The 20,622-nt window shown below is 43.7% G+C and overlaps 1 protein-coding gene across 10 annotated transcripts; it reads left to right on the top strand.

Annotated features, from left to right (window-relative positions):
* The first annotated feature begins 1,172 nt into the window (after nucleotides 1-1,172).
* Nucleotides 1,173-18,824, top strand: LOC123330291 (zinc finger protein 665). Of its 10 annotated transcripts, none has more exons than XM_044931521.2 (6): nucleotides 1,173-1,322; nucleotides 4,896-5,020; nucleotides 8,255-8,381; nucleotides 9,247-9,300; nucleotides 15,279-15,356; nucleotides 16,341-18,824. In XM_044931521.2, exons 5-6 carry the CDS (start codon nucleotides 15,332-15,334, stop codon nucleotides 18,266-18,268), a joined length of 1,953 nt encoding a protein of 650 aa, XP_044787456.2. In that variant the 5' UTR covers nucleotides 1,173-1,322; nucleotides 4,896-5,020; nucleotides 8,255-8,381; nucleotides 9,247-9,300; nucleotides 15,279-15,331; the 3' UTR covers nucleotides 18,269-18,824. The 10 variants fall into 10 exon arrangements, 9 of the variants coding, with proteins under 9 accessions (XP_044787456.2, XP_044787458.2, XP_044787459.2 ...); XM_044931523.2 differs by lacking the exon at nucleotides 15,279-15,356 and adding an exon at nucleotides 15,139-15,225; XM_044931524.2 differs by lacking the exons at nucleotides 9,247-9,300; nucleotides 15,279-15,356 and adding an exon at nucleotides 15,139-15,225.
* Nucleotides 18,825-20,622: the final 1,798 nt, after the last annotated feature.

Genomic DNA, 20,622 nt, shown 5'->3' with positions numbered 1-20,622 from the left:
CACATATAGAAAGCCACTCTTACTCCTCCATAACTCTGTCTCTGTGTTTGTATTTCAAGTATTTCAGTTTGGCATTTGTGCACAGAGAGCCAAGATTTTGCCATCAGTATAACCTCTGGGTTCTGATTCAACCCAGACCTCTGACTTGTTGATTCAGAGGAACGTCTTTCAACACATACTGATGTCTCTAAGATGTGACAGGACTAGACACAACAGAGCCCAAAGGAACACGCAGTGCCCCTCACCGACATTCTAAGGTACATACACCGAGGTTCCCAGGCCTTTGTTGTTGCTTCATTATTATTGGGTTAATATTCCTAAGATTCCATTTTTAAACTATTACATGTGTATTTATCTTCTTTGACTTTTCTTGGTATTATAGCTTATGATGACAAAGTTGAAGCTTACTTCAGATCCTGTAATTATGGAAAAAAGCAACGATTAAAGAATTCTCCCACTTCACTTCCAGGAAAAGACTTACTGCCAAGAGCCACCCTTCCCTGCAACATCGTGGATGCCAGGCTTCCCTGTCTTTCACCATCTCCTGGAGTTTGTTCAGACTCATTGAGTTGGTGATGCCATCTAACCGTCTCATCCTCTATCATTCCATTCTCCTCCTGCCTTCAATCTCTCCCAGCCTCGAGGTCTTTTCCAATGAGTCTGATATTTGCATCATGTGGCCAAAGTATTGGAGCCTCAGCTTCAGCATCAGTCCTTCCAATGAATAGTCACGGTTGGTCTCCTTTCGGGTTGACTGGTTTGATCTCCTTGCTTTGCAAGGGACTCTCAAGACTGATCTCCAGCACCACAATTCAAAAGCATCAATTTTTCCATGCTCAGCCTTCTTTATGGACCAACTCTCACATCACATTTTTAATCACATCCTTAGCTGACTACTGGAGAAACCTTAGATTGTCTATTGTTGGCCTCGTGATTCCTTTGCTTTTTAATGCACCGTCTAGTTCCATCACAACTTTCCTTCCAAGGAGCAGTTGGTTTTTTTATTTCCTAGCTGCAGTCCCCTTTAGCAGTGATCACAGTATTGAGCTGTTTCCTCCGCCCGCCGCGCCGCGCCGCCCCGCCCCTCCCACCGCGCCGCGCCGCCCCGCCCCTCCCGCCGCGCCGGGACGCTCCGCCCCGCCCCTCCGCGCAGCGAGGTTCCGCCTCACCTTTCAAAGGCCCTATGCTGGCCCGGCTTCTCTCCACCACCCACCCACTGACGTCCTGGCCCCGCCTGCAGGCCGGTCAGCTATTTGTCTGCTCCTGCGCGCACCGTGACCCACGCGGAAGCGGAGAGCGGCGAGTGGAGGTCCCAGCGCAGCGTGAGTTTCTCTCTTTGGAGTCAAACTTGCCTCTCGCAGTCTCCTTTTCTTTGTACCCCGGGTCTGAGGGTCGCTACTGACTCTACATCCCGTCTCCTGCCCCACCACCCGCACCAAATTCAGACGTCTCCGTAAGCGGCGAAGGCCTTTTAAGCCTTTTGGTTTAAAAGTCCGCACTGAAGCCGGTTCCTGCATTTGGAACACTGAAACGCTGCGTTTCGCACCTTTTTCCAGCTTAAAACCGTTTACTGACCTCAGTGATCCCTCTACCCTTTCTGTACCACATACAATTCTATTAGGCGAGGTGGTTTATTCGCTCCACGTTCTTCAGCCTCTCCTTCTTGGGCCCTGGAGGCCTCGCCGGAAGCCCCTCTCCCGGAGAGGCCGCGTTCTCTCCGCAGTCTTGGGATTCTGGAGAGCCCGCCCCGCTCCTGAGACCCCCTCCCTCCCAGCCCTCTGTCCTCACGTCTCCTCAGGCCGGTCCTTCTGCCCTTCAAAGTGACCTTTCCCCTGATCCCTGGTTGGGGGAGGTGACCTGAGCCAGCCACGTGACACCCATGGTTCTTCGGCCCCAAATACCACCCGCTGGAATTTGGCTCTTGTGGGAGGGCCTTTCTTATTCAGTCTCCTACTCTGTAAATAGTGGACGGAAGGCGGGATCAGGAGAAGCACAGACAGCGACTCCTAGAGAAATGGAAAATTGAGAAAAGCATGGACAAGCCATGGCAGTGAAAAGGGTTGTGAGAAACTTGGAAGAGACACCTTCATGAAAGAGAATGAGCCTTGAAGGGAGCGGGTGAGGAAAGGAGAGAACTTCAGAGAAAAGCATGGTCTCTGGAGAGTTAAGGGTGAGCAACATAGGGAGGTGTGGTTGTTCATTCCGACTCTTTGCGAGCCCTGTATCTCCCAGAGTTTTCTCAAATCCATGTCTGTTGAGTCCAGGGATGGTATCTCACCATCTCGTCCTCTGCCGCCCCCTTCTATAGCCTTCAAGGGAGAGGGTCTGTAAATCAGGGGTCCCAAAGAGGGCGATATTGGAGAGGCAGTGCACACAGACAGCCCGCGAGGGGATACAAGAGTTCGGACCTTGGCTTACAGAGCAACAATATCCTGCTGGGAGAGAAAGGGAACTCCTAGAGATTGGAGGAGCTGAGGGAAAAAAGCGAGCTGAAAGGAAGCATAGCCACTTGGGGTTGCCAGAGAGTTGACAGGAAGGGCTGGCAGAGATGGAGGACGAAAGGCAGAAATCCAGGGAGATTGAGGATCACCAGGGAGATTGGAGAGAAAGCAACTTGAATGCGAACAGATGGCAGAGAAAGGCGGGATGGGAGGCAGGGAAGAAGTAGAGAGGAGGACAAGCACAGCAGGAGAGCAGAGATGAGAGCAGAGAAAGGGACATGTAGAAAGAAGTAGGGAAACAGATCAACCAAATGAAGTGAAAACAGCTAGTGTGCAGGTGATGGTGGGGACTAGATCCCGAAGAGTGCTGAATCAGTTGGGTAAGAATTATTAAGTTGTTATACATTGATTTTTGGCTTTAAAATCTAATGCAAATCTTGCTTCTTTAAATTATACAGATAAGAATGAGAATGGCAAAACTTCTGTCTGTGAGGCATGTGTATTTTGTAACTATTTGTATTAAAAGAGCATGCATGTGTAGAGCCGGTTGAGGTGTGGGCTGCAGCAGTAACTTGATTCTTTCAGATGTGGGTCACCCCCTTCCCTATTCCTGGTGAGGAGTGGAGGTTATGTGAGAGAAGAAATGGGGCAAGAACTGACTGACTCTTACTACATGATGCCTTTTCAAGGAACTTTAAACATGTTCTTTGTGATGGTATTACTTTTGGCTTTCTGCACTCTTTACATTTAATTACTTTTGTAGCTTGGGATAATGATTTGTTCGTTCATTAGCGACTTTCTTGTAAACAATTCTGGAGATTTGTCTCACTTTGGACAACTTGGGTGAATGTAGAGAATATTATGGTAAGTGAATTAAGACAGACACGGAAAGACTGGTATTATATGTCCTTCTATTATATGAAATGTAAGAAAAATGAAACTCACTAGTACCAGAGGGTAGGATGGTGGTCATCTGGGGCTGGGAGGTGGGGAAGATGGGGAGATGTTGGTCAAAAGCTACAGACTTTGAGTTGTGAAATGAGTGTGTCCTGGGGAGGTGTGTGCAGCACGCTGACCGTGGTTAATCCTGTTCTGTTACCGCCTGCTGGGAATGTGTCAGGAGGGTACCCCGTCAGTGTTGTCACCACACACGGAACATGGGGATTTGGAGGTGATGGACGTGTTGGTTCGTAGATTGTGATAAATATTTCACAGTGTCACATGATCATATGGTGTATGGTATATATACACATAACCCTTCTCATTAGTCTCAGTAAAGCTGGAAAACAAGAAAGTGGGAGGTGGGCTGGGCTTAATCCTTCACTAGTGCTCAACCCAGGCTTCATGAGATCATGAGGCATTTTGCCCGGGCATGTTTCATACCCCTCCCCCAACAGACATGCTCCTCAGGTTCTCCTGTGGGGCCTCACCCCAGGAATGTGCACAGACTGCAGATGATTCTGATCTGGATCCTGCATTGAGCACCAGGGCTTTTAGCCTCCACTTCTGAGACTGAAATCAGGCCCTGGGGGAGGGAAGGGGACTCTGCTCTCAGTGGGGCTGGACCAGGGCCTGCTGTGTGACCTGAAGTGGATTGTGGGGTCAGTGGAGGTACTCCCTGCTGCTGTGTGCATGAGGCCTCACCAGGAGGGAAGTGTGAGCTGAGGGAAAGTGTGAAAGTCCCGTGTTGGTCTCTCTGCGGGAGTTGCCTGTCCTGAGTCCCTCCTGAGACAGTGGGCACAGAGGACTCTCTGTTCTTCATGGTGAGGGCTTCCCTGCATGTGTGGTTGGGGCTCAGGAATGGGGTGTGATGACCCTAAGCATTCAGTTCAGTTCAGTCGCTCAGTCGTGTCTGACTCTTTGCAACCCCATGAATTGCAGCACGCCAGGCCTCCTTGTCCATCACCAACTCCCAGAGTTCGCCCAAACTCATGTCCATCGAGTCGGTGATGCCATCCAGCCACCTCATCCTCTGTCATCCCCTTGCCCTGCCCCCAATCCCTCCCAGCATCAGAGTCTTTTCCAGTGAGTCAACTCTTTGCATGAGGTGGCCAAAGTATTGGAGTTTCAGCTTTAGCATCAGTCCTTCCAAAGAACACCCAGGGCTGATCTCCTTCAGAATGGACTAGTTGGATCTCCTTGCAGTCCAAGGGACTCTCAAGAGTCTTCTCCAACACCACAGTTCAAAAGCATCAATTCTTCGATGCTCAGCTTTCTTCACAGTCCAACTTTCACATCCATACATGACCACTGGAAAAACCATAGCCTTGACTAGACGGAGCTTTGTTGCCAAAGTAATGTCTCTGCTTTTCAATATGCTATTTCGTTTGGTCATAACTTTCCTTCCAAAGAGTAAGTGTCTTTTAATTTCATGGCTGCAATCACCATCTGCAGTGATTTTGGAGCCCCTAAAAATAAAGTCTGACACTATTTCCCCATCTATTTCCCATGAAGTTATGGAACCAGATGCCAGCATGTTTTCCACTTTCATGATAGACCTCTGAAGACTTGTGTTGCCTGAGGAAGCCCAGAAGAGAAGGAAGATGAAAGAACAGGAGTCAGGCATGGCTCTTTCTCAGGTAAGGTCATATTCTCAGAGGATTCTCAGTCTGTCCTTCCTGAATTGCCCTTCTCTGGACTTGCTAATCATGTCCGACTCTGGAGTGTCCTGTCTGACTCCTGTACATGCACACTCACCTCAGGCCTGTCATCTCCACTTAGATCTCATCTCCCCATGACCTGGTGACCTGGCCCTTGTGAGGAGGCTCCCCTGGGCACCGTCCTCGACAGGGCTTCTCACTCACGGGTTTGAGACGGGGTCTCAGTGCTGTTGGGCAGCAGGGATTGCTTAGGGCCCATCTGGATGCGCTGTCTGGTCTCTGTCAACCAGGGTAAAGAAACTGCACCTGGAGTCAGAGGTTCATATGCAGAGTATGTGGTAAAATCTAGAAAAAGGAACTAACCAGGAGAAATTAGTTCTCACTTTTTATAGTACATTTAAAACTAAATGAGGACCTCCTTGAAAATCTTAGTGTTTCAGAATCGAATGGAAAGATCAAAAAAAGACCTCAGGGCTGGAGAGTGTTTCATTACATCATCTCATTTAAACTATGAAATATAGTTTGCTAATTTTTTTTTCTTTCTTTTTTGGCTGCACAGTACAGCTTTCAGGGTTTAGTTCCCTGAGTCGTGGTTCAGCCCGAAACCCTTCAGTGGAAGTGTGGGGTCTTAACCACTGGACCGCCAGGGAATTCCCCAACTTTACTAATTTTGATTTAATGTTTTATTATTGGAATAAAATAGTAAACTCTGAGTTAATAACCATATACCTAAAATTAAGAATAAAGTCACATATTATTTTTGAAATGCATTTATTTGCTATACTGACTCTTCATTGCTGTGATGGCTTTTATCTAATTCTGATGAGTGTTGGCCACTCTCTAGTTGCAGTGTGCGAACTTCTCATTGACGTGACTTCTCTTGTCTTGCAGCCCAGGCTCTAGAGCTTGCTGGCTTCAGTAGTTTCACCTGGGCTCTGGAGTTCTGGCTTAGAAATTGAGGTTCACAGGCTTAGTTGCCCCTCAGCATGTGGGATCTTCTCGGACCAGGCAACAGCCTGTGTTTCTTACATTGGTCAGTGTACTCTTTACCACTGAGCCACCGAGGGCGTCCTCATATTATTTTTAAATAGAGATATTTATACAGATGGCATTAAAGTATTTTGTGTATTTTTTTCTGCTCTTACTACTTTTTATGTTCTTAATAGTATAAGATAATGTTGAGAACTTCCCTGGTGATACAGTGGATAGCAATGTGTCTGCCAATGTAGGGGACACGGGTTCCATCCCAATTCCTGGAAGATGCCACAGAGCAACTAAGGCCATGCCCAACAACTCCTGTGGCTGTGCTCTGGAGCCCGGAATCCTTAACTACTGAAGCCCGCATGCTTGAGCTTGTCTTCTGAAACAAGAGAAGCCACTGCAATGAGAGCCTGGGCCCTGCAGACACAACTCCATGCAGTGCAGTCACAGGTAGAGACAGCTGGGTCACAGCAACGAAGGCCCAGCGTAACCAAACCAAATGAGCTGTAAAAAGGAAATAGAATGTTAGCAAACTTACTGAATCAAACTTACATTTGATTCATTTTTAATGTCCCAAAGATGCCAAAATACACATGAATAGGAGAAGGGAATGGCCACCCACTCCAGTTTTCTTGCCTGGAGAATCCCATGGACAGAGGACCCTGGCAGGCTACATACAGTCCATGGAGTCCCAAAGAGTCTGACATGACTGAGCCAACTGAACAATAACCTCCTCACATAGCAGAGTGAGTGCTGAAAACAAGCCTAAATTTCTAACTTTCCTCTTGCAGATTCTTAAGTGATGTCCAGTTGCTTTTGAAATAACATCCTCAATTTATAGGCCTTGCAGAAATCAGCCTCTACCTGGCATCACCCTTTCTTCATTCCCTACTTTGCAGTCACACTGGCTGGTTTTCTGTTCAGTAAATATCTTCCTGCATCAGAGCCGGCACTGAGGCGCTTCTCTCTGCTTACAAAACTCTTCCATTTCCCACCTTGCCAATCCTAAGTGTTTCTTCCTCACAGAGACCTTGTCTGATTCTTGATGTAGGTCAACACTTTCTGTTGAATCTTCCCTTAGCACCAGGCCTGTTTCAGAGCACATATAACAATAGTGATGTTAAAATTATGGATGTAATTGGCTGGCTGGCTGCTGGATGGTAAGCTCCGTCATGTTCACTGCTGTACTCCCAGTTGGGGACACAGAGTTAATGCTCACTAAATTTTGATTGAATGAAAGAAAAAGATAAAGACAAGTCTTCTTTTTTCAATCAATAGTGTGTTTACATGTATATGCATGAGTGCATGGATGTACATGATTTTATTACAAAACCATCTCATAAATACGGTTTATGCTTAGAGCAGTTGCAGTTGTATCTTAAGTGTGTATTCCATGGCCTTTAATATTTTCTACCTCATCACATGAATAATGTAAATAGTAATCAGATTATTGACATTGTGTGGGTTGGGGGGTAGAGGGGGTGACCCTGTACAGTGACTATTTATGCTGTTCCATTGCACTTCAGCTTCCTTGAACTTGTTTCAGGTATTCTCAGGGAGCTCTCTGGGGATTGTCTTTTATACTGTTACTTAACTCTTTGATTCCTTAGGTTCAGTTATCTCTCCCAACCACCTGAGCTCAGGTGCTGTTGCCTCATTTCTTAACTGTTTGATCAGAGCTATTTATTAGAGTGACAGAGTTTTCTCCCCAGTAAGATGGACACAGATCTTTCTCTACTGTTGCTGTTATGTTGATGACCAGTTCATGTGGGTAAAGTCTTTAGACTAATGGTTAGTGTGTATGAAGTGTTGAGACACCTCTCGTGAGTGTGATGATGACATCCTCATCACAGTCTGTGTTCTTTTAAAGCCACTGGGGACTTTGTCCTCTCTGAAGAGAGCAGTCTTGCTGTAACTCATCTAGATAGTGAATGTCACTCAGTGTGTTGAACATAACACTTCTGCATCAACGACCCACTGTTGATTGTAATCTGTATATTTTTCATGTCTTGTCCACACCCATGATGAATTCATGTTGATTGAAGGATATCATCATCTTAGAAAAAACAGGAAACTAAATTAGAGAGCAACAATTTGCTCCATATAGATTTGCATGGATCTATCAGAATATTACTTCAGCTGAATTGACCTCACTTGTCTCACCTCTTCTCCTTTTCTGTGAAAATAATAACCCTCCTCAGGGCCCGTTGGTGACATGTGTTTTCATTTCAGGCGCAGTTGACCTTCAAGGATGTGTTCATAGATTTCACTCCCGAGGAGTGGGACTGTCTGGACCCTGCCCAGAGGACCTTGTACCAGGACGTGATGGTGGAGACCCTCAGGAACCTGCTGTCTGTGGGTGAGGATCACTTCCCTCTGAAGTAGGGATCTACTTTGGGGTATCTTTGCATTTTCCCTCACTGTGTCTTGAGAGCCCTGTTGTTCTTGACTGAGCTGAAAACTTTGTTCACTCAGACATGTAAGGCTTCATGATTGGCATCAGGAGATTAAACTTGTCTTTTCTTCTGCTGACCTGCCCACTGTGTGATACACAAGGAGTTTTTCCAGAGCTTGAGTGTTTATAAAGCTGATTTCAAACTTTGAAATATCCAGTTGCCTATTTTATACCCCTTTGTTCTTGGTTCATAACTCTTGGAAAGGAACTAGATACCTGATATATACTGTACTGTATAGTATACTGTTCCCTGTGCATTCAGAAGGAGGCAGATAGTAAAGTAATTTCTGAAATATTTTCTGTCCATCATAATGTCCTCATTTCTTGACTGACAAAAGAGCTGGGATTTTCCACCTGCCAATGCAGGAGACACAGGTTCGATGCCTGGTCTAGAAGATCCCACATGTCACAGAGCAGCTAAGCCTGTGGGCCAGAACTACTAAAGCAGCACTCTAGACCTGGAAGCTGCGATTACTGAGCCCACATGGGACAACTACTGAAGCCCGTGCACCCAGGAGAAGGCAAAGCAAATGAGAAGCCCGTGCACTGCAACTGGAGAGTAACCCCTACTTTGCTCAACTTCGGGAAAAGTCCAAGCAGCAAGGAGCACTCGCTGCAGCCAAAATGAATGAATAAACAAAATTATTAAAGATAGCAAATGTATTTATTTTAAAAAATGAAAGTTTGGATTCTGGAAGAAGCCAAGTATGACATTTCTTCTGAGCAGGAATTTCTGATTCTGACCTGAATCATAACTCTATTTTTATAGCACGAGAAAGATCCCTGGATTGTGGAGAATGAGGTACTAATAGCAGAAAATCAGGTGAGTGGGAAAGGATCAACACTGTGATCCCAGGTCAGCTGTCACAAGGACAGAGAGGCAGCCACACCATTCATCGTGTTTGGGAAGCTCTCAAAGTGTGAGAGTTCTGTGAGAAAACAGATATTTAGTGTTTATGAACTCTCATAGGAGATTTTTCTTCTCTTCAACTTCCTGCTCTGTTCTTTGATGTGTGAAACGTACATCACCCTCCAGTGGTGCTTTAGTGCCCACAGAGACAAAGACAAGGCCTTTTGGGTTGTTTTTTTGTTTTGTTTTGTTTTGTTTTTTTGCTGTACTGGGTCTGTTTCCTGTATGGCCATTTCTCTATTTGAGACAAGTGGGGGCTACTCTCTGCTTGCAGGGTGCATGGCTTCTCATTGCAGTGGCTTCTTTTGTTGTGGAGCACCGGCTTTAGGCACATGGGCTTCAGTAGTTTCGCTATAGGCTCAGTATCTGTCCTTCATCAGCTTAGTTGCTCCCTGGCATGTGAGATCTTCCCAGAACAAGGATTGAAACCATGTCTCCCGCATCGGCAAGCTAACTTTTTACCATGAGGCCACCAGGGTGTTAGGGCAATTAAATAAATAATCCTGTTTAGGCTTCCAGACAAAACAGTGCATTCCTCTGTGCTTGCCTCCAACCTTCCCGGACACACCCTGACTGTGAGTACCCTGACTGCCTGCTGTGAGTGCAAGGCTTGCAGCACCATAGATAAATTTGGACACAAATCTTCAGGTTGTTCACCCTTGAGATTGTTCAAAGAGGCTCTGAACAACCCAGCCCCAGGCTTAGGAGCATTCAAGTTTCATAAGACAAAACAAACAGCATTAAGATGAAACCAGAGCTGCTGTGAGATTTTGCTCACAGATTGATGATATTGGTTTGCATCCTGGGATGATAAGCAGGAACCCCGAACTGCAATATTAAAGCCTCACCCATGGAGTGAACATGCTGCCTGGTACCTTTTCCCAATTGAAACTCCAGATGTGCTGTGTCCTGGGACTTCCCAGGGCTGTTCCAGTCTAGATGCTGGTCAGAAGCCAATTTGGTGATGTAGCCTCTGCTGTTTTTATTTCCTTGTCTTTTCAGTTCGGTTCAGTTGCTCAGTCATGTCCGACTCTTTGCGACCCCATGAACCGCAGCCTTCCAGGCCTCCCTGTCCATCACCAACTTCCGGAGTTTACCCAAACTCATGTCCATTGAGTCGGTGCTTCCATCCAACCATCTCCTCTGTCCTCACCTTCTCCTCCTGCCCTCAATTTTTCCCAGTATCTGGGTCCTTTCAAATGAGTCAGCTCTTCGAATCAGGAGGCCAAAGTACTGGAGCTTCAGCTTCAACATCAGTCATTCCAATGAACACCCAGGACTGATCTCCTTTAGGATGGACTGGTTAGATTAGTATATTGAAAGTCAGCTAGATAATTCTCTAATAAATACTGGAATATTTATTTGTATAGAACGAGTGGTTTATTTTCTTAACTAATCCTTGGAACCTGAGACAAAAGTGAAAACTTGGCAAGGCATTAATTGGCACTGTGAGCAGGATTTGTGAGAAAAAATGCCACTCTTTAAGATTCAAGAGATTAAGATTGATGACATTTTCATTCCCACATGGTAAGATTCACCTTATTACTCATTAGCTAATACATGGGACATCTTCTCTGGATTGTGTGAGAATTGGAACTGTAAATTAAACAGAGCTGAACCCTTAGTAGTTACTGAATGTTCGTGACTCTCACCCCTTGAGAAAGAATAAGAATCTGCCCTGCTGGATGAGAGGCTAGATCCTCCTCTCTCCTACCGTGAGGTACAGAAAGCGAATTTAAAACTGTCTTAGAGAAGTTACTGGAAAAATAATTATGCGATTAGTGAGGATGTTTGTCCATATTACAGTGTCAAAATTATATATTGGCTGATCAAATCCTCACTTTTTACGTCGGCTCTCTATTGAGCCGGCCCACAGCTCCAGTAGTGTCCCCCACTGCCCTTTCTCTCGCCATTCTCTGTCCTGTTGTGGCCTTTCACCCCTCCCAACCCCTCTGTCTCCCTCTCCATCAGCTGGTCCCCTTCTAACTTCCCCTGTCTCTCAGAGGGGAGGATAAGCCCAGCTTCCCCGACTCCTGTCCCCAACTCTAGGAAGTTTCTTTACCCCTTCAGATTCTTCTGAACAATCCAAGACCCCCATTTTCCCAGAGGGACAATCCAAGATTTTTATCAGGCCATCTGCGCATGTTTTCACAGTCAATTTGAGCATTATTTGGTCTGTATTTTAGCTACAAAACTATGACTATAGAAAGGATAGGTAAGTTTTTTGACATAGGATAGCTGTGATATTCTCTAGACTCTGGAGAAAACTGGTTAAAATGAATTTTTTTTTTTCTCTTTGAAAGTGCACAACCAATTCTTTTTGCATATGGATTTGCTGCTGCTTGATGCTTAGTCGCTTCAGTCGTGTCCAACTCTGTGCGACCCCATAGACGGCAGCCCACCAGGCTCCCCCGTCCCTGAGATCCTCCAGGCAAGAACACTGGAGTGGGTTGCCATTTCCTTTTTCAGTGCATAAAAGTGAAAAGTGAAAGTGAAGATGCTCAGTCGTATCCGACTCTTAGCGACCCCATGGACTGCAGCCTACCAGGCTCCTCCGTCCATGGGATTTTCCAGGCAAGAGTACTGGAGTGGGGTGCCATTGCCTTCTCCAGCATATGGATTTAAAAGCAACTAACTCCTTGAGACAGCTAGCCTAGAAAAAAGCTTGAAGTTAACCTTTACCAGGGCATCCCAGATGACTCTAATTGTACAGAACCTGCCTGCAAGTGTGGAAAAGGTGGTTTTGATCCCTAGGTTAGGAAGATCCCCTGGACATGGGAATAGCAACCCACCAGAGTGTTCTTGCCTGGAGAGTCCCATGGAAAGAGGAGCCTGGCAGGATACAGACCATGGGATCACAGATAGTCGGGCATGACTGAAGCAGCTTAGCACAACACACAACCTTTACCAAATCCTTGATACATAATCCACTTTCCCTGAGGCCTTAACCTTGGGCAAATTAGAATTTCAAACCAACGGGAAAGACAAAGGTCAAAGAGACATTTTAAATCTCAGGCAGAAAACTATGGTCTCTGTCTGTCCATATGTGTGTCTGGATTTATGCATGTCTCACTGTGTGTCTTTGTTTTTGGATAACATTGCTGAGGTTAGTTTGTAAGTGAGATCAAATTCACTTGGCTTTAAAAAAAAAAAAAAAAGTAAGCAGTTATAGATCCAATAGTTATGAGAAATTAACCTAAATGAATTTCAGAGGCACATGAACTGGGAAAAATTCAACATTAAATATCTAGTAAAAACATTTGTTTGCTCATCTGAGTAAGACATGAGTTGAATTATCAAACTGTGTAACGCTTTTATTGTATTACACTGATTTTTGAGAGTTCAATCCCTGGGTCAGAGTCGTACATGCCTGAAGTGACTTAGCACACACATAGGCACTGTTTACTGATAATTTCCTCTCATAGAGAAACTAAAGAGATTTTGGATTATTAATGAATATGTCTGCTGCTACCCTGAGATGTTCTCCATAAGAAGCAAATGTTTTTAGAAGTTATCACTGGTATTTATGGTCACCATTCTACAAAATGCTAATATAAAGGACAGTTCATGGTTGCTTAAGAAAAGTAAGATCCGTGTTTTTAGTAACAAAAGGTATGAGCAGTGAAATTGATTTGGGATGCTCATAGCAGTGAGTGGGAGCGAGTGGAAGCTGGAAGCAAGTTCTTAATTTCCCAGATCGGGACTCCTAACCCCTGGACCACAGGAGCCAACATTTAGGGCTAAGGTCCCTAGTGTGGCCTGCCTAGTCAAGAACAAATTCAGATGATGAGGCAGAAGAGAGAGTAAAGGAAAAAGTTTATTGAAAGGAAAAGTACATGTGGCAAGGCACATGGGCAACCTGAGAGAGACATGCCTTTGGGAAGTGTAAATTCTTTACAAAGGACAGTTTTCCAGGTCTTCATCTTCCCTTAGGCCAATCACCTTGTTTATTCTCCCTGGTTAATTTGTCTCAGGACCCTCCCTGGAGTGTGCATGCATACCTTAGCCAAGTTGGATCTCAAAGTGAAGGCTTCTGGGAGGAGCAAGACTCATTATGGCCTGGAATTATCCTATGAGTTTTGACTCCAAGCAACCTTTCTGGGCATGTGTAGTGTCTCCCTTAACAAACAGGGTTTTTTCCTTTCTTCGTCCTTGCCATAATTATTCCGAGATTAGAGAATGACTGTCTATTTACCCTGTTTTTGTTGGGTGTAAATTCCTCAGCTGGAATCCATGTATCTCTTATCTCAGGGAATGCAAAGGGGAAGATGACAGCATTCCAGACATTTAACATGGAGCCCATCAGGCTCCTACCAGAAAATTATATTTTTTTAGGGAGAAAGAAAGTAGGTCTGACTTACAGGTGGCTGTTTCTCAATGAACAAAATGATTTAATTAGGGAAAATAGAGAGAGTTTTTGTACACAGTAGACCTCCAAGAAAAGAGGTCCCAAAAGGCCAAAGTCTTTATATGATCTGTAACAATCTGTCATTTGACTCCTATCAATGTTTTTGCTTGACTATGGGAAGCATGTGATGAGGTGTTTCAATGGGATCTATTTCCTCTTTGTCCCCCTTCTGTGCTGGATTCCATCGGATCCCTGCTTTTTGGTCCATGTAGAACAGCGCTGACACCTCCAGAGATTATTTCGGACCCAGCCTGATTCTCCTCCTATTTGCTGCACTTGGGAGACCTCATTGGAAGAAGGGAAAGACTAGCAGCTCTTTGATTGCATTTGGTGTCTCAGATCCTACACAGAGCTGCCTTCAACCTGTCTTCCTGTTCAGAGCCCTCAGCTGTTCCTGTTGTTACTTCTTTTGCCACACCCTTCAGGGGTGTGTGTAATAGGAATGTGATTTGAATCTTCTGTGATTGTAACTCAGGAAACCTGTAAGGACAGTGGATATTGAGGTCCTCTCTTAGACAGGACCTGAACTGATATCTTGTTGGTACCTTGGAAACGATTTCCAAGAGGGATGGCTGAGTAACACAGCCATCAGTTCTTGTGTCTGATCTGAAGTTTCCTTTTTACACTCCTGGAGTTCATGGTAACTTTTTGTCCTCTGTTCTGCCCAAGTGGGCCCTGGTGGTTCAGAGCATGTATGAATCTGTAAGTCTCGGTTTCAGTCCTGCTTTTGCTCATTTACTTTCATGTTCCATGGAGTTGTGTACAGGAACCCTGTGAATCCACTACCTTTATTTGTAAAATTGAGGTAATTAGTGCTGTTATGTGGCATAGAATGTTGCCTGTTTTACAGAAAAGGTCAGAAGTTACTGGTTTTTTGGTTTTGTTGTTGTTTTTTTGTTTTTGTTTTTGTTTTTTTGCTGTGCCATGTGGTAGGTGCTATCTTAGTTCCCCTTTCCTGGATGGAATCTGTGCCCCCTCCAGTGTATGTGCATAGTCCTAACGACTGGACCACCAGGGAATTTGCCTGAAAGATTACTTTTGCCTAAAGAATATACTTACTTCCTGTCTTGTTTATTGTGACATCTCTTTGTCTACTTTACATCTTGTATGTTTTTATTTTACTTTTCATTTTTATGAGTGTTATCTCTGACTCTGGTTAATAAGTTTTCAAATAATATTGGTTTTCTTCATACCAATACATTACATTTTTTAAATGTTTTTTTTATTTTTGGTTGCACTGGGTCTTTGTTGCTTCAGGGGCTTTTCGCTACTTGTGGCAAGCAAGGGCTACTCTCTACTTGCAGTGCACGGACTTCTCATTCTAATGCCTTCTCTTGTCACAGTGTATGTGCTCTATGCCTGTGCACAGTAGTTGTGACTCCCGAACTCTGGAACATGGAGTTGTGGCCTACAGGCTTAGTTTCTCCAAGGTATGTGGGAACTTCCTGGATGAGGGATCGAACTCTTATGCGTTAATTACCAGGTGGATTCTTTACCTCTCAGCCAGAAGGGAGGCCCCAAAGCTTGTTCCTTGACATGTATCTTGGAACCAATGAACTGGGTAAGTTAAAGTTACTGTATAGATAGGGAATTGCTGTACTGAATGACTTTTCTTTAAGTAGATAACATTTCATTTATTAATATTTTGTTATTTAAAGATGATGGTCTTTATGTATTACACAATGTAACTGACATGAACCACTTGTCAATGTCATGAAATGCCTATAGGTCTATCTACTGATAGATTTATAAGAGGTATTTAGAAAAGTTTTCTTTCTTTCTTTTTTTTTCATTATTGTAGGAAATTTCGTGAACAATTGTCAACTGCTATTTATGTTTTCCATTATTCGTTAAAGTGCTTCTTTGGGATTATTTACCATTGCAGTGTATTGCCTGTTAATGAATGCTTGTTCAGTTGATCCTTCTGTCTGACTCTTTGAGATCTCATGGACAGTAGCCTGCTAAGCTCGTCATCCATGGAAATTTTTTCAGGCAAGAATAGTTCAGTGGGTGCCATTTCCTCCTCCAGGGGATCTCCGCCACCTAGGGATTGAAGCTCCCTATCCTATGTCTCCTGCATTGGCAGGCTGATTCTTTACTACCAAGTAACCTATGTAGCCCTGTCTGTTCTTTACCATTTACCTATGTATAAGTATGCATAAAGTGTATACAATATGCTATATTTTCTCCTCAATTATGAGACAGCAGTGTGTTTACTACCAAGTAGAATGAGTTTAGAAGTCATGGTGCAAAAATACCCTTTTCTTTGAGAACTGACATGAGTTTAGAAAAAATTAATATGTTCTGACTGTATCTTTGAAGCTAGGCTATCCTAAAATTAATTTGGATTACATGTGATTGCTCTTCCATTTTTAAAGAGTTCTATTTATTTAGCTTTTCAAATATTTTTAAGATCATCATTGGGAACATGTGTAATCCTGTTCAGCATGAATATGCATTTTGGTATAATACCATGTATTTGGCATGAAACAATTTATTTATGAATTGTAATTGATAGAATGCATATGGTTTTTATATTTTGTAGATGTGTCTCAAATACGTATGATCAAGAAATTACAGGCAAAAGGAAACAGTGGTAAAGAAGAAAGTTTTCAAAGAGTGATGTTTGGAACAGCTGAAAGCCATGAAATCGAAGATTTTTTCCTCAGGAAGGTACAAGAAAATATGCATGATTTTGAGTGTCTGTGGACAGATGATGAAAGAAATGACAGAGGAGCGTCTACATCCCATAACAACAATCTCACGGATAGAAGAGATCATGATAGTAGAAGTGATGCAGGAAATAAGCCTGTTGAAAGGCATGGATCAAGCTTTCAGGATCAGTTGCAGATACTTGAATCTGAAGGGACAGTTTCTGAATGTAGTCAGGTTGTGGTGAATATCAACAGTAGCGCCTCAGGTTTACCACCTCAGAGAACTTGTAGTGTCCGTAAAGGCAATTCTCATAAACATGAGAGTGGTGTTATACATCCCTCAGAACTGGCACCAGACCAGGAAGCACACAAGAAAAACACTTACAGTTGTAATGAGTGTAACATAACTTTTCTTCAGGACTCAGAACTCACTAGACATCAAAGAATCCATACAGGAAGAAAAGCATATAAATGTAACATATGTTGTCAGGCTTTTAATGATAAATCGACCCTTATAGTTCATCAGAGAAATCATACTGGAGAGAAACCATATAAATGTGATGTATGTGGCCACTGCTTTAAACAGCATACACACCTTCAGTATCATCGGCGAGTTCATACTGGAGAAAAACCATATAAATGTGATGTGTGTGGAAAGGCCTTTAGTCGAAAAGCAAGGCGTACAGTTCATCAGACCCTTCATACTGGAGAGAAACCATACACATGTGAAGTATGTGGCCATGGCTATACTCGAAGCACATATCTTGCAATTCATCAGAGGGTTCATACTGGAGAGAAACCATATAAATGTGATGTGTGTGGAAAGGCCTTTTTTGTAAGTGGAAGCCTTACATCTCATCGGAAAGTTCATACCAGAGAGAAACCATATAAGTGTGACGTATGTGGCAAGGCCTTTAGTGTAAATAGAAGACTTAAATCTCATCGGAATATTCATACTGGAGAGAAACCATATAAATGTGATGTATGTGGTAAGGCCTTTTGTGTAAATGGAAGCCTTACATCTCATCGGAAAGTTCATACCAGAGAGAAACCATACAAATGTGATGTGTGTGGTAAGGCCTTTAGTGTAAATGGAAGCCTTACATCTCATCGGAAAGTTCATACTGGAGAGAAACCATATAAATGTGATGTATGTGGTAAGGCCTTTAGTGTAAATGGAAAACTTAAATCTCATCGGAATATTCATACTGGAGAGAAACCATACAAATGTGATGTATGTGGTAAGGCCTTTCGTGTAATTGGAGGCCTTACATCTCATCGGAAAATTCATACCGGAGAGAAACCATATAAATGTGATGTATGTGGTAAGGCCTTTAGTGTAAATGGAAAACTTAAATCTCATCGGAATATTCATACTGGAGAGAAACCATACAAATGTGATGTATGTGGTAAGGCCTTTCGTGTAAATGGAGGCCTTACATCTCATCAGAAAATTCATACTGGAGAGAAACCATATAAATGTGATGTATGTGGTAAGGCTTTTAGTGTAAATGGAAGACTTAAATCTCATCGGAATATTCATACTGGAGAGAAACCATATAAATGTGATGTATGTGGCAAGGCCTTTCGTGTAAATGGAGGCCTTACATCTCATCGGATAATTCATACTGGAGAGAAACCATATAAATGTGATGTATGTGGCAAGGCCTTTAGTTTCAGTGCAAGCCTTGCAGTTCATCAGAGAATTCATACTGGAGAGAAACCATATAAGTGTGCTGTGTGTGGAAAGGCCTTTAGACAAACTGCATCCTTTGCAGTTCATCGAAGAATTCATTCTGGAGAGAAACTGAGAGGGTAACATGCAGGAAGGACAGGGGTCTCCAAACAGAGGAAATAGGCTGCAAGTGTCTTAAAATTCTGTGTTGCTATGATGACACCTGGTTCCACCTGAACTTAACTTTTCTCTAACCTCGAGCTAAAGCTCGAGCATTTTTCTTATGGAAATGTTTTTCTTAAGCTATGTTAATGAAACTATGTAATTGCTTTGGAATTGGCCTTTCTTCAGAATGATTCTTCCTAAGACTATCATCAGATTTGACTATCATCAAACCATGGGCTGATGATAGCTCAACAAAACAGTATTCATATCGGTTGTGTTATGGCTGGAGGATGACACATCTCTTGCCATCCTATCTCAAAAATGCATATTGTGGGAGAGGGGCCTGCTGAAACTCCCTCAGCCTTGAGGTGTCTCTCTTATCTGATGAATAACTTTCTAACCGACATAAAACAGCTTGCTAAAACTAGCAGGGGGGCACTCTCCATCCCCCTTCTGATGTCTATGTCAGAAGTTTTCTCTATCTCTTTTTCACTTTAATAAAACTCTGCTACACAAAAGCTCTTGATTGATCAACCCTGGTCCCTGGTCCCAAAGCTAAATCTTCGGAGATCACGATTCCCACACTATTCATGATAAGTTATCAAAACCTTACAAATGTAAGAATTGTGACAAAGGTTTTAGTGCACAGTCAGCCTTAACTCACCATCAGGCAGTTCATACAGGAGAGAAAGCATAGAAATGTGATGTATGGCTGGTGCTTGAAATGACCATCATAGGAAGCATCAGATTAATTCATAGTGGAGAAAAACGTTACAAATGGAACAACTGTGAGAAACAGTGCAAATGTAATGAGTGTGGCAAAGCCTTTAGTTAGAATTCAGGCCTTCTAATTCATCAGAGTATTCATACTGTATAGAAAGCATACAAATGAAAAGAATGTGGCAAAGCTTCTATTTCATGTTCAGCCTTAACTGACCATTAGGCAGTTCATACAGGAGAGAAACTGAAGAGGAAAAGTTAAAATTTTACCTCCTTCTCCTTCTGCCTCTGTAACTCAGCTTGCTTCTTGCAAACTCTAAATCACGTAGGTCTCAGAAAGTGGGAACTCACAATACTAGTAACTGGAGCTTATCCCATTCACCCTTGTTTGGTGAATGGGATTCTCCGAATGTGAACTGGACTTCACATTCCAGGACGTCTGGCTCCAGGTCAGTGATCACACCATCATGATTATCTGGGTTGTGAAGATCTTTTCTGTACAGTTCTGTGTATTCCTGCCACCTCTTCTTAATATCTTCTGCTTCTGTTAGGTCCATACCATTTCTGTCCTTTATCGAGCCCATCTTTGCATGAAATGTTCCCTTGGTATCTCTAATTTTCTTGAAGAGCTCTCTAGTCTTTGCCATTCTGTTGTTTTCCTCTATTTCTTTGCATTGATCGCCAAGGAAGGATTTCTTATCTCTTCTTGCTATTCTTTGGAACTCTGCATTCAGATGCTTATATCTTTACTTTTCTCCTTTGCTTTTCGCTTCTCTTCTTTTCACAGCTATTTGTAAGGCCTCCCCGGACAGCCATTGTGCTTTTTGCATTTCTTTTCCATGGGGATGGTCTTGATCCCTGTCTCGTGTACAATGTCCCAAACCTCATTCCATAGTTCATCAGGCACTCTTATCTATCAGATCTAGGCCCTTAAATCTATTTCTCACTTCCACTGTATAATCATAAGGGATTTGATTTAGGTCATACCTGAATGGTCTGCAATCGCCCTAGCCCCTGCAAACCTGCTTAATCATGCCTTTCCGTGTAGAAAAACTCTAACCCCTTTGTTCGGGGCTCAGACCTTGGAGTGTTAACTCCTCTGGGCCGAGCAGCATAATAAACCTGAGTTCTCCAACCCCCCAAGTGTGGTGCTTGGTTTCTGGTTTGTGCAGGATTTCTGGAGGCCCTAGCTAGATTCCACCCATACTGGCCTCTTGAGCTGCCGGATTGGTGGCTTGGCTGAGTCACAGCAGAGGATCCCCGAGTTGAATCAGAAGGCGCACCACCTCCTCATTCCAGGTTCTCTTTTGGGCCAGCATTCTGACTCCAGATGGCCAAACCCCAACCAGACTCACCAGGAATGGCCACAGAGCCAGTCCCCAGTCAGGAGGTCCTACCCCAGTGGGTAGAAGAGGAGACTGATCACCTCCTTGGGAAGGGAGCATCAGATAGGGAGACCTGGGGACTTGGGGAAAGGGACATACTGTGATAAACTGAGTGATTGTGTATGCATGATTGCTGACTGAAGGAAGTAAAAGTGAGCTCCACAGTCCTCAGAGTACAGAGCCTGAGAAGGTCCAAAACCTGTGGTTCCATGACAACCTCATAAGGCT

This window comes from Bubalus bubalis, chromosome 18 (genome assembly GCF_019923935.1).
Source record: "Bubalus bubalis isolate 160015118507 breed Murrah chromosome 18, NDDB_SH_1, whole genome shotgun sequence".
Taxonomy (NCBI): Eukaryota; Metazoa; Chordata; class Mammalia; order Artiodactyla; family Bovidae; genus Bubalus; species Bubalus bubalis.
Note: the sequence above shows the minus strand (reverse complement) of the source record. Positions and strands in the feature narration are given on the sequence as shown.